The sequence below is a fragment of the Austrofundulus limnaeus genome, unplaced genomic scaffold, assembly GCF_001266775.1.
Source record: "Austrofundulus limnaeus strain Quisiro unplaced genomic scaffold, Austrofundulus_limnaeus-1.0 Scaffold53, whole genome shotgun sequence".
Taxonomy (NCBI): domain Eukaryota; kingdom Metazoa; phylum Chordata; class Actinopteri; order Cyprinodontiformes; family Rivulidae; genus Austrofundulus; species Austrofundulus limnaeus.
In genome coordinates, this window is record NW_013952455.1 from 2,264,398 (window position 1) to 2,277,060 (window position 12,663).

The following is a 12,663-nucleotide window of genomic DNA, read 5'->3' on the forward strand; positions in this document are numbered from 1 at the left end:
TGTTTATTTGTTGCTGGCCAATAGGATCAATGCAACAAAGCAACCAATCAAAGTGTTTCAGTGTTTGACCAATCAGAGTTCAAATATCTGAGCATGCGCGCTATGATGTGAATAAAGTTTGCCTCTGTTAGAAAATAACTCATGAACCATCTTCAGAAACTTTTTCACAATACAAACTCTTAAGAACTACTTTTTGCACAAGAAACTTTAGCAATACTTAGAAGTCAACCTTGTTTGTTAGCAAAATATCTCAGGTATCACTGGATGGATTTGAAAGGAACTTTTAGAAAGTAATCACTAGATGTACATGTGATTACCATTTGGAGTAAATTTAATTCAAAATGACCTCCACAATTAGACAACACAAAAATGGCTGTAACTGTTTTACAGATATTGAGCTAAAATTTGGTACATTGCATTTCCATCATTTCTTTACAAAAATGAACTCAAATTCTGGAATGACAGGAGGCAAGTGATACGTGTTCCTTCAAGGAATGCTCAGTGTTTAATATTTTTTAGATAGATATGTTTATTTTTTTTTAAATCACATAAAAATGAATAATGCATCATAATTTGTAAAACCCAGCCCCAATCTACAGAGTTTTCTATAACACACAGTGTTGTAAATATAAATGTGTGAAGAATATAGGAGCTTTCAGGGGAAAAGTGCCTTTTGAGTAATAAGTAGTAATTTCCAACCTGCAGGTTTTAACATAAATACTGTAAGTCTTATAATAAGCTAGAGGGATGAAAGAATCAATGATAGATAAGGAAATACAAAATGTTTTCTGCACAGAGACTGACATTTTTTCCATGTAAAACCTTGAAAAAGAAGAAGTAAAGACAAGTCTTTAGATGACGTAATCAAGCAGTAAACCTTTACACCAGCTGAGGATGGTCTGTGAGAAAAAACAGCACTAGCTAAAAACTGGCTGGAAATCACTGATCTATGGAAATAGTTTCAAATATTTGGTCTTGTTGAGAGAACAATTTTTGGCGCAGGAGGTAGCAATTTGGAGAAACTCAAACAGCATCACACCAGTTTAAAAGGTCAAACATTCAGAARTCAAGTTTCAGTCCTGAAGACACGGCTGCTCCAGCTGGAGCCAGGTAGTGTGGGAATGCTGAGTTAGCCCCTGTTGTGCCGGTTGCACCCTGCTCAGCTGGCGTTAGTCCAGCATTGTGAACTCGCTCCCAGAGCTGATTATTGCGTGGGACGCCTTGCTGGTTCAAGTATCCCTGCTGACAAAAGAGCGGCGGCTTACGATGTGTGAGGGCTGCGTGGAAACAGGATTCTGACAGAAAGGAAACATAAACATGAGTCAAACACGTCAGTGATAAAACAAAACAAAAGAAAAACATTTATTATTTGTACAACTCTAGCAATATGTCCAAATTTTAACCCATTATCTGTAAAAGTGACTGAGGTATAGTCATTTTTGTGTTTGTTAATGTTGATCAGCTGTGACAACCTTCATGAACAGTCATTTTATATTGTATAGAGCACAGTACACTGAGGGTTTTAGAGGGGAAAAAATCCAAAGTTAGACAGAGACACACCGTTGCTACCACTTTGTTCAAATAATTATCTCTTTTAGTGTGAATATTGTTTAAATATTGTTTAATTCCAAAAATCAACATAAACAGCCAATTTTACCAAGACAGGCTGCCCGCTGCTCCTCCCATTCTCCCCCACTCCTACTGTCTGCTACTGTCCAGCTAACTTTAGCTAATATTAGCATCTAACTGCAGGGCCGGTTCATTTTGAGTGGTGAAGGAATCAGTGAACATCTTTCTGCAAGCTTATCTTCTCTCACAGCTGGTTTTTGAAAACYTGCCAGCTTCAATATCATCTCCAGTTCTTTCGCAAACTTTGTGACAACCTGGAGTTGCACAGCCTTARTTTGATTGTTTTCACCTGTTTTTTTTCTCACCTCAGTCTACTTATTGATAATTCTGAGCACCTGTGTTGGCCACAGTGACTCACCCTTTAAGAGCCACCCTGCAAAATCAGTCAGTGTTGGTTAACTTGCTGGCAAGACCCAAATTGCAGCAGCTCTTCAAACCTGTGTAAACACTGATCCAGTAACAAGGTGTTTAATCCCTCCAAAATCTGAGGACAACTTTAATCAGTTGTGGAAGTTATGGAGCTATGCTGAAGCCGAATCAAACACAAAGAAAGTCTGCTGGAACCGACGCCCAAAAGCTTTGTGTAGTCATGTCGTTCCCCACTGCAGTAACTTCTCGTCAACACAAGCAAAACTAAAACCATAGAACTTAGACAAACCAGCTACTCTAAAAACTCACTCAACTACAAAAACTCCTTGGATGTGGAGTTTTTTTGTATGAGGTGTTTATTTTTGTGTAGGAGTGGGTTTTTTCCCTTCTCTTTGGATGTATTTGTATCAAGTATCACCTTGACATGCATCAACCTTCTTGCACTTGTAAAGACAAGTCAACCTCATTTTTGTGTGGAGTCAAGCCTCCTACAACTTCTTTGCTTGTTAGCCAAGCCTGAACTTTTGAAGAACAGTGGTTTTAACACCACACATCGACACTGGGGGTGGAAAAAGGGATATATTTTGTATTGTTTTGCATTTATATTCTATTTTGTTTTGTTCTATTTTTGTAAATATACTTGAGAAAACTATTTCATTTTTGTCTGTGCTCATTTCCTTTGTTAAACATTTTGTCACTGATTATTTATTTAAGGTTAAACGGGGTGTGTAGTTATATTTTATGTAATCTACATGTCCTGGTGTGATAGGTTAAAACCTAAAACTAATTCTAAACCATATATTAATAACAGTTAAACATCATCAGCTGGTTAAAACATATAAGTCAGGAGGGAGACCTGACTGGCGCCCAACAACAATTATTCAAAATTAGTAGCAATAAACCCATCAAAAACAGGAATCGTCAAAACTTGTTCTAACAAATATATTCTTTTATTTTGAGCACAGCTTCAACTTCTGCTGTAATTAGGGCTGCCACAAATGATTATTTTTATAGTCGATTAATCACCGATTATTTTTTTCCGAGTAGTCGACTAATCAGATCATACGTTAATTGAATATACAACATAGAGCTTATCGCGCCAGAATGCAGCTGCTATTATATAACCATCATTAAATTTTAGCTATATGCTAACTAAAAATAATTGCTGTGGAAGGCAGGTTCTGCTCTGCAGATATTGCACAGGTTTCTCTTTCATGTTCTTAAAATGATCCCACACTTTTGAGCTCCGTTGTCAGGTAGCCATGATACCAGAGCCTGTCTGTATAATGTCTTGTGACGTCCACGGTCTACCCCAGTTACCACTACTGTGCATGTGTGTCAAGGACAGAAAGGCAGATGTGGCAGTGGAAGGTGTCAAAGCAGTTTGAAGAGAAAAACAAAGTAAAGAACAAAAAAAAAAACAACGACTGATCGATTATTAAATTAGTCATCGACTATTTTAATAATCGATTAGTTGTCGACTAATCGACTGATTGTGGCAGCCCCTTGCTGGAACTGAATTAAAGTTTTGTTGAGACCCGAGTTCCGCCCCCCACGCTTTATCTGATTGGCTAGTAGGCCTCAAAAGTGTTTTTATAGTGAAAGCTGCACCTCTTTTAGGCCCAGAGAAATGCTTGTTAAAGGGCCTGTGACATGCTTATCCTTCAAATACAAAAAGTCAAAGAAAACAGCTTTGTTCTTAAGAAAATTGGCATAATACAAATGATTTTACACATTTTGTCTCATAACTGGCCCATTTTCTTTTGGATTTGGCTCAGCCAAAGTGAAACAGGAAGTGACATCAAAGGGAAACTCTTTAATAAAATAAACTCTCTGGTCTTTGTTTATTAAAACAATATTATTTAAACTATAACTCTTCTTCATCTCTCTTTGATAGAAACTCAAAATAATCTAAACAAACATCAGATTCTTCTCTACCGTCTCTGTTAGCTGTTGTAACAGCGCTCTGTTTACATGCTGACATTCCCCTATGACATCACTTCCTGTTTCTTCACATGCAAATATCTCAACAACTGTTCATCTCAGTGGCATGAAATTTGTTTTGCCATATTTTATCAATGTTATCTTTCAAAAAATGCATTCATGTTTATTACAAACAAAATGATGTCACAGGCGCTTTAAATCTCTGGTCAAATTCAGTTTATTCATTGTTTTCAACAGCTACGATTAGCCGGAGTGCTATCAGCCCTGGAAGATAGATTTACAACAGGTGAGGTTGTTCTTAAACTTTCCACAGAACCCCACTTTGAAAGGCTTGAAGCATCACGTTAATATCTTGCTTTACCTGCATAGAAGGCTCTGAGGTCAGTTTGAATGCAATGCTCCAGGAAGCGTCGCAGTGGCTGGACGTGAGACATGGGACCGTCCCACTCTGTGAGGAAGTCTTCAACCATGTGATGAATGGCCTCAGGTCTTGGTAAAGGCCAGCCCTGGGGGCGCCTCTTCATCTCTTCCTCTGAGAACGAACGAATGAATAAATGAACTCCTGCACTCCAGCGTTTCGTTTTAAAACTACAGCTTTCTGATGCCAGCAGCATTTATTCTCACCGGTCGGGAGGGTTTTGTAGTAGTACAAAACAGGGTGAAGAAAGTTGGATTGCCAAGCTCGGGTCCAGTCTGTCTCTGCTCTGCCGCGCCCAAGATAGTCGATCTTCTTCTTCCCATACTGCATGACGACCACGATCAGTCCGTGGCTGGAAACCTCGTGGCCAGAAAGCGAAGTAAAGTGGGGCAAGGCCTGAACAAGGAACTCCTCAACATACTCACAGTGAGAGCTGAAAGACCAGCAGAGGACAAAAAACATACAAGAACAGAGAAAATGATGTAAGCATTTGTTTTTGGTGAAACAGCCGAGTAACATAAGGTGTCTTCAAGTAATTTGACCTATCAGATGAGCAGTATCCTATAAAACAAGTCAACAAAAGGAGTGGTTAAAAAATAATAAAATAAAAGTTTAGGTCAATTTGTTTTTCCTGTACATCTTCGAAAAAGTAAAGCAGGCCGCAAACATAATTTTTTAAATAAAAAAATAATCTATGATATATACACCATCGTTTATTCACATTACTTAAAGAGTAACTAAAGCCAAAATCAACTTGTTTTGCAAATAAATTTTCTAAATTGGGCCTTAAGGGTATTATCTTTACGTTTMTGTGCAAACTTTGACATTTTCATGTAAATTTGTTCGATCCTGCAGTATTTTGTCTAAAACCAATTAGTGMTGCCCACTAAGGGTTGAGTGGTGGCTACTGCAGTTGAGTTGATTTTTCCTACAGCTTGGCACATGCTGATGCTGCCTTCCATTTACATGTTTTCCCAGAACTGGTAAATGGTAGTGACGTCATTTCCCAACAAACCATATGAAACTGCATTCCAGTTAGTTGACAGATGATTGTATTGCTGCCACTAACCTAGCTACAACACTGCTACAATATAAACAATGACAAAAAGGGAGCTCTGCAATGTACGTCATGCAAATAAACACTGATTTTAATACGTACAGTATTACACAGAAAACACACTACTTGTCCAAGTGATTAAACATGCACAAAAAATTAAGAAAGATAATTAACAGTTAAAGTTACTGAGTTAACTTTCTAAAGCTGCGAGTAGCTGCCATCTTGAAATCGAAACTGGGGGCAGTTTCATTTCTTCCACTATACGAGTGGAATATTACGACTGGAGGGGGCGTTCCAGTTTAAATCTACCAATGGGAACAGGGAAATTACCATTTCCCAGGTCTACTGGAACGCAGCACAATGCTACAACTCCCTGACTCAGAGACACAGTCCTGCAGTGAGTCAGGAGTTGGAACAGCGAGCACTGTGATGAAAGTGTGTTACTGTTTAGAACATTAGCCCGTGTTAGCCACGATGCTGCTAACATCACTTTAACACTCAGAAACTGGACCCATTCTGTTCTCTACTGCATCGCTGAGTCAGCCCCTTGAGCCAGCAGCTCGATCAAGGCTCAGACTCGCTGGGCTCCACTGCCTCCCTCCACCTTTGATGAGGTTGTCCTCCGTGTTTCAGCAGAGCAGCCTCTAAGGAAAGACAAGAAAAGGCTCAGCTGGAGAAAGAAACAACTTCTGCTCACCCTCTTAGGAGTATTACATCCCCGAGCAGCTCAAACATTTGGTACGGTCCAGAAGCCTCGCCGACCCGCCTCAGAATCCATGACAGCAACTGGGTTGTCGGGAGTCTGGTTGATAACCACCGGTTGCCATGGTAACGGTGTTCAAGTACTCGATGTACAGCTCTGGCTGGAGGGGAGAAAAAAATGCTGCCTTTTTAAAAAATAATGGCATAAAACAAGTCGACATCACCGATATCCATCCATCCATCCATTTTCTGTACACACTTCTTCCTTCTCAGGGTTGCGTGGGTCACTGGTGCCCATATCCAGCAGTTACAGTGCGAGGGGCGGGGTACACCCTGGACAGGTCGCAAGTCCATCACAGGGHCACACAWAGAGACAAACGAGACAAACAACCATTCACTCTCCCACTCACACCTAGGGACAACTTAGAGTTATCAATGAACCTAACAGTCATGTTTTTGGTCTGTGGGAGGAAGCCGGAGTGCCCGGAGAGAACCCAGGCATGCACGGAGAGAACATGCAAACTCTACCCAGAAAGGTCCCTGGACCGGGATTTGAACCGGTGACCTTCTTGCTGAGAGGCATCAGCTCTACCAACTGAGCCACCATGCCGCCAGACAACACCGATATCTGTCATTAAACCCAAATTTGTGTTGAATGCCCCGTTTGCACTATACCTGATTTATTCTTGAACAAACATGTTTCTTTTTCTGTCCAAATGTTCTAACAGAAATGCTGACATGTCTACGCTGCACCACTAGGTGGCAAAAATGTTCACACTAAATAAAAACAAGTATCTGCAGAGGTTTGGTGTTCGCTGTAGTTAATCGGTTGTGGCAGCCATCTTGAACTGAGTTGGCTTCAAAAATTAATCAGGCCAAGTCCACACGAAAACACAAGTTTTATAAACAATCATTTTATTGGTCCAAGAATCTCATTCACACAGCACCGTTTCTAGAAATGTCTCCATCGTCATGAGCATTGATCTAAAATACTGTAGTAACCATGTCAGGTCCAAACATGGTAAACAAGGTGCGGAGCATGCCTATGAAGCTTCCACACTGGGTGCAGAAGGTAAACACAGCAGAAGAGGATAACCTCAGGACATAGGTTAGATTACAGRAGGGGCTATGACATCATTAGCTATGTTTACATGGACATAAGTAATCGGATTAAACTGCCATTTGGAATAAAAATGTGTCATGTCAACACCCCATTCAAATTATTCTGACCCGATTCAGCTCGATCCGAATGCATTTGTAATCRGAATGAGAGAGGTGGTTTATGCCGATTGATAATCCGAACAGTGTGCATGTAAACACTCCCATGTAAACAATACATTCAGATTATTTAATCCAAATACATTTCAATCCGATCAAAGAATTTTGCAAATGTAAACATAGCTACTGTTTTCATGTGTTTATTGGTATACAAGAAAATGCAAGGGTGGCATTTCAAGATTCTATTTACTCTGAAACCAATAAATGCTGTTTCAGGGCTCTTAAAACCCTGTGGTGACGAAGGCTAAAACTAACCAAAGTTTCTGCAGATTTATAAAAACATTCCTGTAGACGGTGCTTGAGTTTTCTAATTGAAAACTCCATTTGTGTGTGGATGCAAGAGGCAGATGCAGAATAAAATGTCTGAAGTAGTGTAAATAAGGCCTACATCAGAGGTGTTCAAACCTGTTCCCACTGTCCTCCATGTTTTGGCAGTTTCCCTGCTTCAAACACACCTGACTGAAATGAGTGAGTGATTGGCAGGCTTCTGCTAAACCTGATGACATTCTGAGTCAGTAATTTATTACTTGAATCAGGTGTGCTGAAGCAGGGAAACAGCTAAACCAAGGAGGACGGTGGGTCACGAAGAAAAGGGTTGAAGACCTCTGGCCTAATTTATAAATATATAAAAGATCTTAACAATTGCTGTTTGTTCAAAGTGTCAATAAAAACCTGGACCTTCACCTGTGTAACGGAAGCCATGGATGAAACCACCGGCAGAAGCTCGGTAGTCTCTGGAGTGAGCAGCAGTTCCAAGAACAAACAACCCGGGGCTGTTCCTCCCCTCGTACCAGGCCGTCACCTCAGGCAGCCGGCCCTTTGCATTCTCACTGCGTGGTGGACAGGCAGACCTGAGGAGATTCAGCACAAACTAGTATTATTTAAAAATAGAAAAATAAAAATGCACTTTGGATGCTGAATGTTTAGCTGATTTGATCAAATTAAAACAAGCAAAAACTCAAACTAAAATGAGCTAAACCTAAATGCAGTTAAGCCTCAGCTTTAAGCTAAAACTGGCAGAACAGTAGCCACCAACTAAAATGGGCAAAGCAGTAGCTAAAAGCTAAAACCAGTAGAACAGTAGCTAAAAGCAACACAGGCAGAAAAACAACTCAAAGTTAAATTTAGCAAAACTGTCAATGGAAGACAAGAAAGCTAATATTCTTAAAACAAAAGCTAAAAACTAAAWGTAGCTACTGTAAATAGTGCCTGAAAACTAAAGGACAACAGTTGCTAAAACCTCAAACTAGCAAAAAAGTTACTAAAGTTTAAAATTATTTGACAATAGCTAAAAGCTAAACTTAGCAAAACAGTACGTAATTGCTTAAATGAGCTCAATAGCAGCTAAAAGTTAAAACTAGTAGCTAGAAACAACATGCTGTGCAATAACTCAAACCTAAATTTAGTGAAAGAGTGAACTGAAGCCAAAATGAGCAAAAATGTAGCTAATAGCCAGGACCAGAAAAACAGTAGTTAAAAGCTCAAATTAGCAGAACAGTAGCTAAAAACTAAAAATGAAGCAAGTATGCTGAACTAGATTTTAAATAATACAAAGCTTTACAAGGATTTGAAGAAATCTCACTGCATCTCTATTAGTACAAACTTTAAAATAAAATTAAGTTCAACATAAAGTATAAAAGTTACAAATATAAATAGCTGTAATATTCTGAAAATGCTGAACAATTTAATACTTCAACAGCTGAAATAGCTGAAAGTTAGCTTAAAAAAACATACAGAAGAAAGTATAAACAGGAAAACCATTGTGTGGACGCCGCCGACTCAGCATTTATACAATTAAACCACTGATATTGACAGAGTGGAATAAAATACCTGTGTCACTGTCAAGTTTACCTGTCGAAGATGCTGAAGTTGAATCGGAACCCGAGGCATCGGATCACGCGGTCGTAGGGTTTCCTCATGGGGAAGTTGTCGATGTGATACCCGGGCAGCTCTTCTCGTGTCACATCACCACTGCTTGGATCGTTCTTGTTTAGTGTGTACTTTTTTAAAGTCAGATAGAGTTTTCCCCTCCCCTCCTTCTTTCCATCAGGTCTCCTCCTGCCCTGCTCCTTTCGCTCAGCAATAACTATTTTCTCCAGGGGGGCCTCCACCAGTCCGCTGAGGGATTTCAGCTGGTACGTGTCTATTAGCTCATTATTTACAGCTCTGAAAGGAAATATCAAAGGAAGCACTGCAGATGTTTCTCCMTGCTTTTTTGTACCAAGTTTACTGACAAACACATCCTGCTTTACCTGAGATCGCCAACGTAATGCGTCTGCCAGGCAAGTCGAACGGGACTGGAACTGAGCATGTGTACCAGGCTCGCACTTCCCAAGATGCTCTGGGCCGTTTCAAAAGCAGAGTTCCCCTTCCCCAGAATGAGCACAGCCTGATCCCTGTAGTCCTCAGGGTTGGTGGAGATGGACTCATAGCCCTCAACAAGATCAGAGCCGATAAACTGAACCTTTTGAGGAACCCATAACCCTGTGGCCACCAGAAGGACGCTGAAGGAGGGAAGTTTAAATTACAACCAAATGTGACTCAAAGTCCAGTGTTTTCATCTTTGTTTCATGTACCTGCATGTGTACTCAGAAGCATGCTGGTCGGTGAGGATGTAGCTCCTTCTCGAGGCCGACTGCACGGACCTGATCCTCCCGATGTCCACGCCATACCGTACCCTCAGGTCGAGCTCCTTCACGAACATGGACAGGTAGAGGGGGAAGGCGTCTGCCGGCGGGTAAAACTCCGCACTCACTCTCCTAAACAGCAGGTCGGGTTTATCGCTCAGCAGAGAGTTCCAGTCATGACGCAGGTTAAACTCTCGGTTCCGCCTTCCTGTGTGGATCTTGTTAATGCTAATCAGCTTCCGGTGTCTGGGGTACCTTGAGACGCACAGAAAAGGCAACGTTTCAAAACGGAATGCAGAAAAACAGAGATTTGATTTTTGCACTACTTCCTACACAAAGGTTTCTCACTTGTTAAAGAAGCTGCCCGGGCCAGAGTTCCTCTCCAAGACGATGTAGTCTCTTCCTGCCTTGGAGAGAAAGTGTGCCATCTGCAGACCTGCAGGTCCAGCTCCAAGCACACAGTAAGTGTAGTGGTGGGTACCATTGTGATCAATAAATGAAGTTATGACAAAGCTAAACAGGGTGAACAGGATGAAACACAGAAGGTTCCGCTCCATAACCTGAGAGACATAAAGAAATGTTAGTGTAAGAAAAAACACCACATGAGAAACAATACAATGTGTTATATGTTGAATTCAGTGACCTGTTCACTAAATCATATTCATGTTATAGTTATATAATGGACATGGACATAAAGTCCAGACTTTCAGCTTTCATTTGAGGGTATCCATATTAAAATTGGATGAAGGGTTTAGTTCAGCTCCTTACTATGTGCCCACCCTGTTTTTCAAGTATTGTAATAGGTTAAATGACTCAATGGCTATTTCATGGACAGACGTTAGCAATTCCTTCATTATGTCATTCTCAATGAAGCAGATAAAAGGCCTGGAGTTGATTTGAGGTGTGGTGATTGCATGTGGAATATTTTTGCTGTGATGAAAACATTTGGTCAAAGGAGCTCTCCATGCAGGTGAAACAAGCCATCGCAAAAAAAAAAAAGAAAAAGAAATTGCTACAAATTAGGAGTGGCAAAATCTACAGTTGGGTGCACCCTGAGAAAGAAAGAAAGAAAGCACCAGTGAACTCATCAATGCAAAAAGACCTCGATGCCAATGGAAGGCAACAGTGTTGTATGAACACTAATTTTCATGATGAAGAGAAACCCCTTCACAACAGCCACCCAAATGAGCAACGCTCTCCTCCAGGAGGTAGATGTATCAATTATCCAAATCTACCATAGGCAGTGTGGGAAGGGATTGTGTCTTCAACTGCATCTGAAGTATTTTGTTCAAAATTTATTATAGTAAGTAATGTACAGAAAATGTCTATGTCCAAAAAGGTATGGACCAAACTGTACATACACATGGAATGAGCAGTAAAAGTGAGTGTGGATTACGCACATGAAAAATCTGCCAAACAGCTTATTCTGCTGTTGCTACTGACACTTGTTTTGAGCTTCTGGTACCCCCAGGTGCTGCCAATCAGGTGCGTAGTTGGCAGCTAAAGTGGTCAGTGTCTACTACAAGATTTGGCAAACCATATTTGACTGATCTGGATGTGGCTCATGCAATAGGGCTGTCTTCTACTGATTTGCAATCAAGGTTTGCAGGATATGACCGACAACTTTCTGCCCAGACAATATGGAACAGAGTGCACACAGCTAATCTCTGGTCTTATTTGGCAACCAAGAGGCCTGCAATGACTGCCCTTCACTGTCAGGCCCTTTTGCTCTGGTGTCAGCATCATGTGGAGGAACGGTATGTTCAGTGATGACACCAGATTCTGCCTGTGGATGTYTGATCGTAGTGTGAAAGTGTGGAGAAGACGTGGAGAACACTATGCTGATTGCTGCACCGATAGAGTAACATCTTTTGGTGGAAGCAGTGTGATGTTGTAGGGCAACATCTCCCTCTCTGGAAAAACAAGGCTYGTCATCACTGGAGGTCATCTCAATGCAGAGAGRTATGAAGATGACATACTGCAAGTGAATCCCATACCTCCACAGTCCGGGACAGAACTCGATCCTCCAAGATGACAACATTACCCCCACAGAGCATGGTTCATCAGATACTACTTCCAGAATCTGGGAGTGAAGAGGATGGAATGGTCTGCCAGAAGTCCTGACCTCAACCTCTTTGAATACTTGTGGGATCAGCTTGGGCTGTTGGTGTCTGAGTGACCAATACAACATTGGCTGACTTGTGACAAATGCAGGACACAGCAATGTGTGTCCAGGCTGGTGACCAACATGAGGTGGAGGTGCCAGGCTGTTGTGGCTGTGTATGGTTCTTCCACACACTGCTGTGGCTCCTGTATGTTAAATGAATAAATTGTTGAATAGCCAATTGTTTCTTCAAACTAAATGAGTCAATGGCAGAGATTTTGGCAAATCTTTCATGTGCACAACCCACATATTTAGATCTACTGCTCATCTCACAAATGCATGTTCCTTACAAATGTGGCACCATTTAAAATAAAATTAACAGGCTTTCCAACAGTATAAGATTTATTGCCAAGAAGCATTGTTACAACAAATAATCTACCACTAATTTCCTTACGGTATGATGTATGCATGCATGCATGCATGCATGCATCATACATACATACATACATACATACATACATACATACATACATAC

General features: G+C 40.8%; 1 protein-coding gene across 1 annotated transcript; it reads right to left on the bottom strand.

The window, feature by feature from the left end:
• Window positions 1-504: 504 nt before the first annotated feature.
• Window positions 505-10,584, bottom strand: foxred2 (FAD-dependent oxidoreductase domain containing 2; the record flags this gene model as incomplete). The annotated part of the gene is given in 9 exon segments (XM_014008906.1): window positions 505-1,295; window positions 4,304-4,474; window positions 4,567-4,793; window positions 6,115-6,280; window positions 8,082-8,248; window positions 9,249-9,563; window positions 9,650-9,901; window positions 9,974-10,279; window positions 10,373-10,584. Coding segments are annotated over 9 exon segments (2,052 nt in total), but the record flags the coding sequence as incomplete, so codon positions are not given.
• Window positions 10,585-12,663: the final 2,079 nt, after the last annotated feature.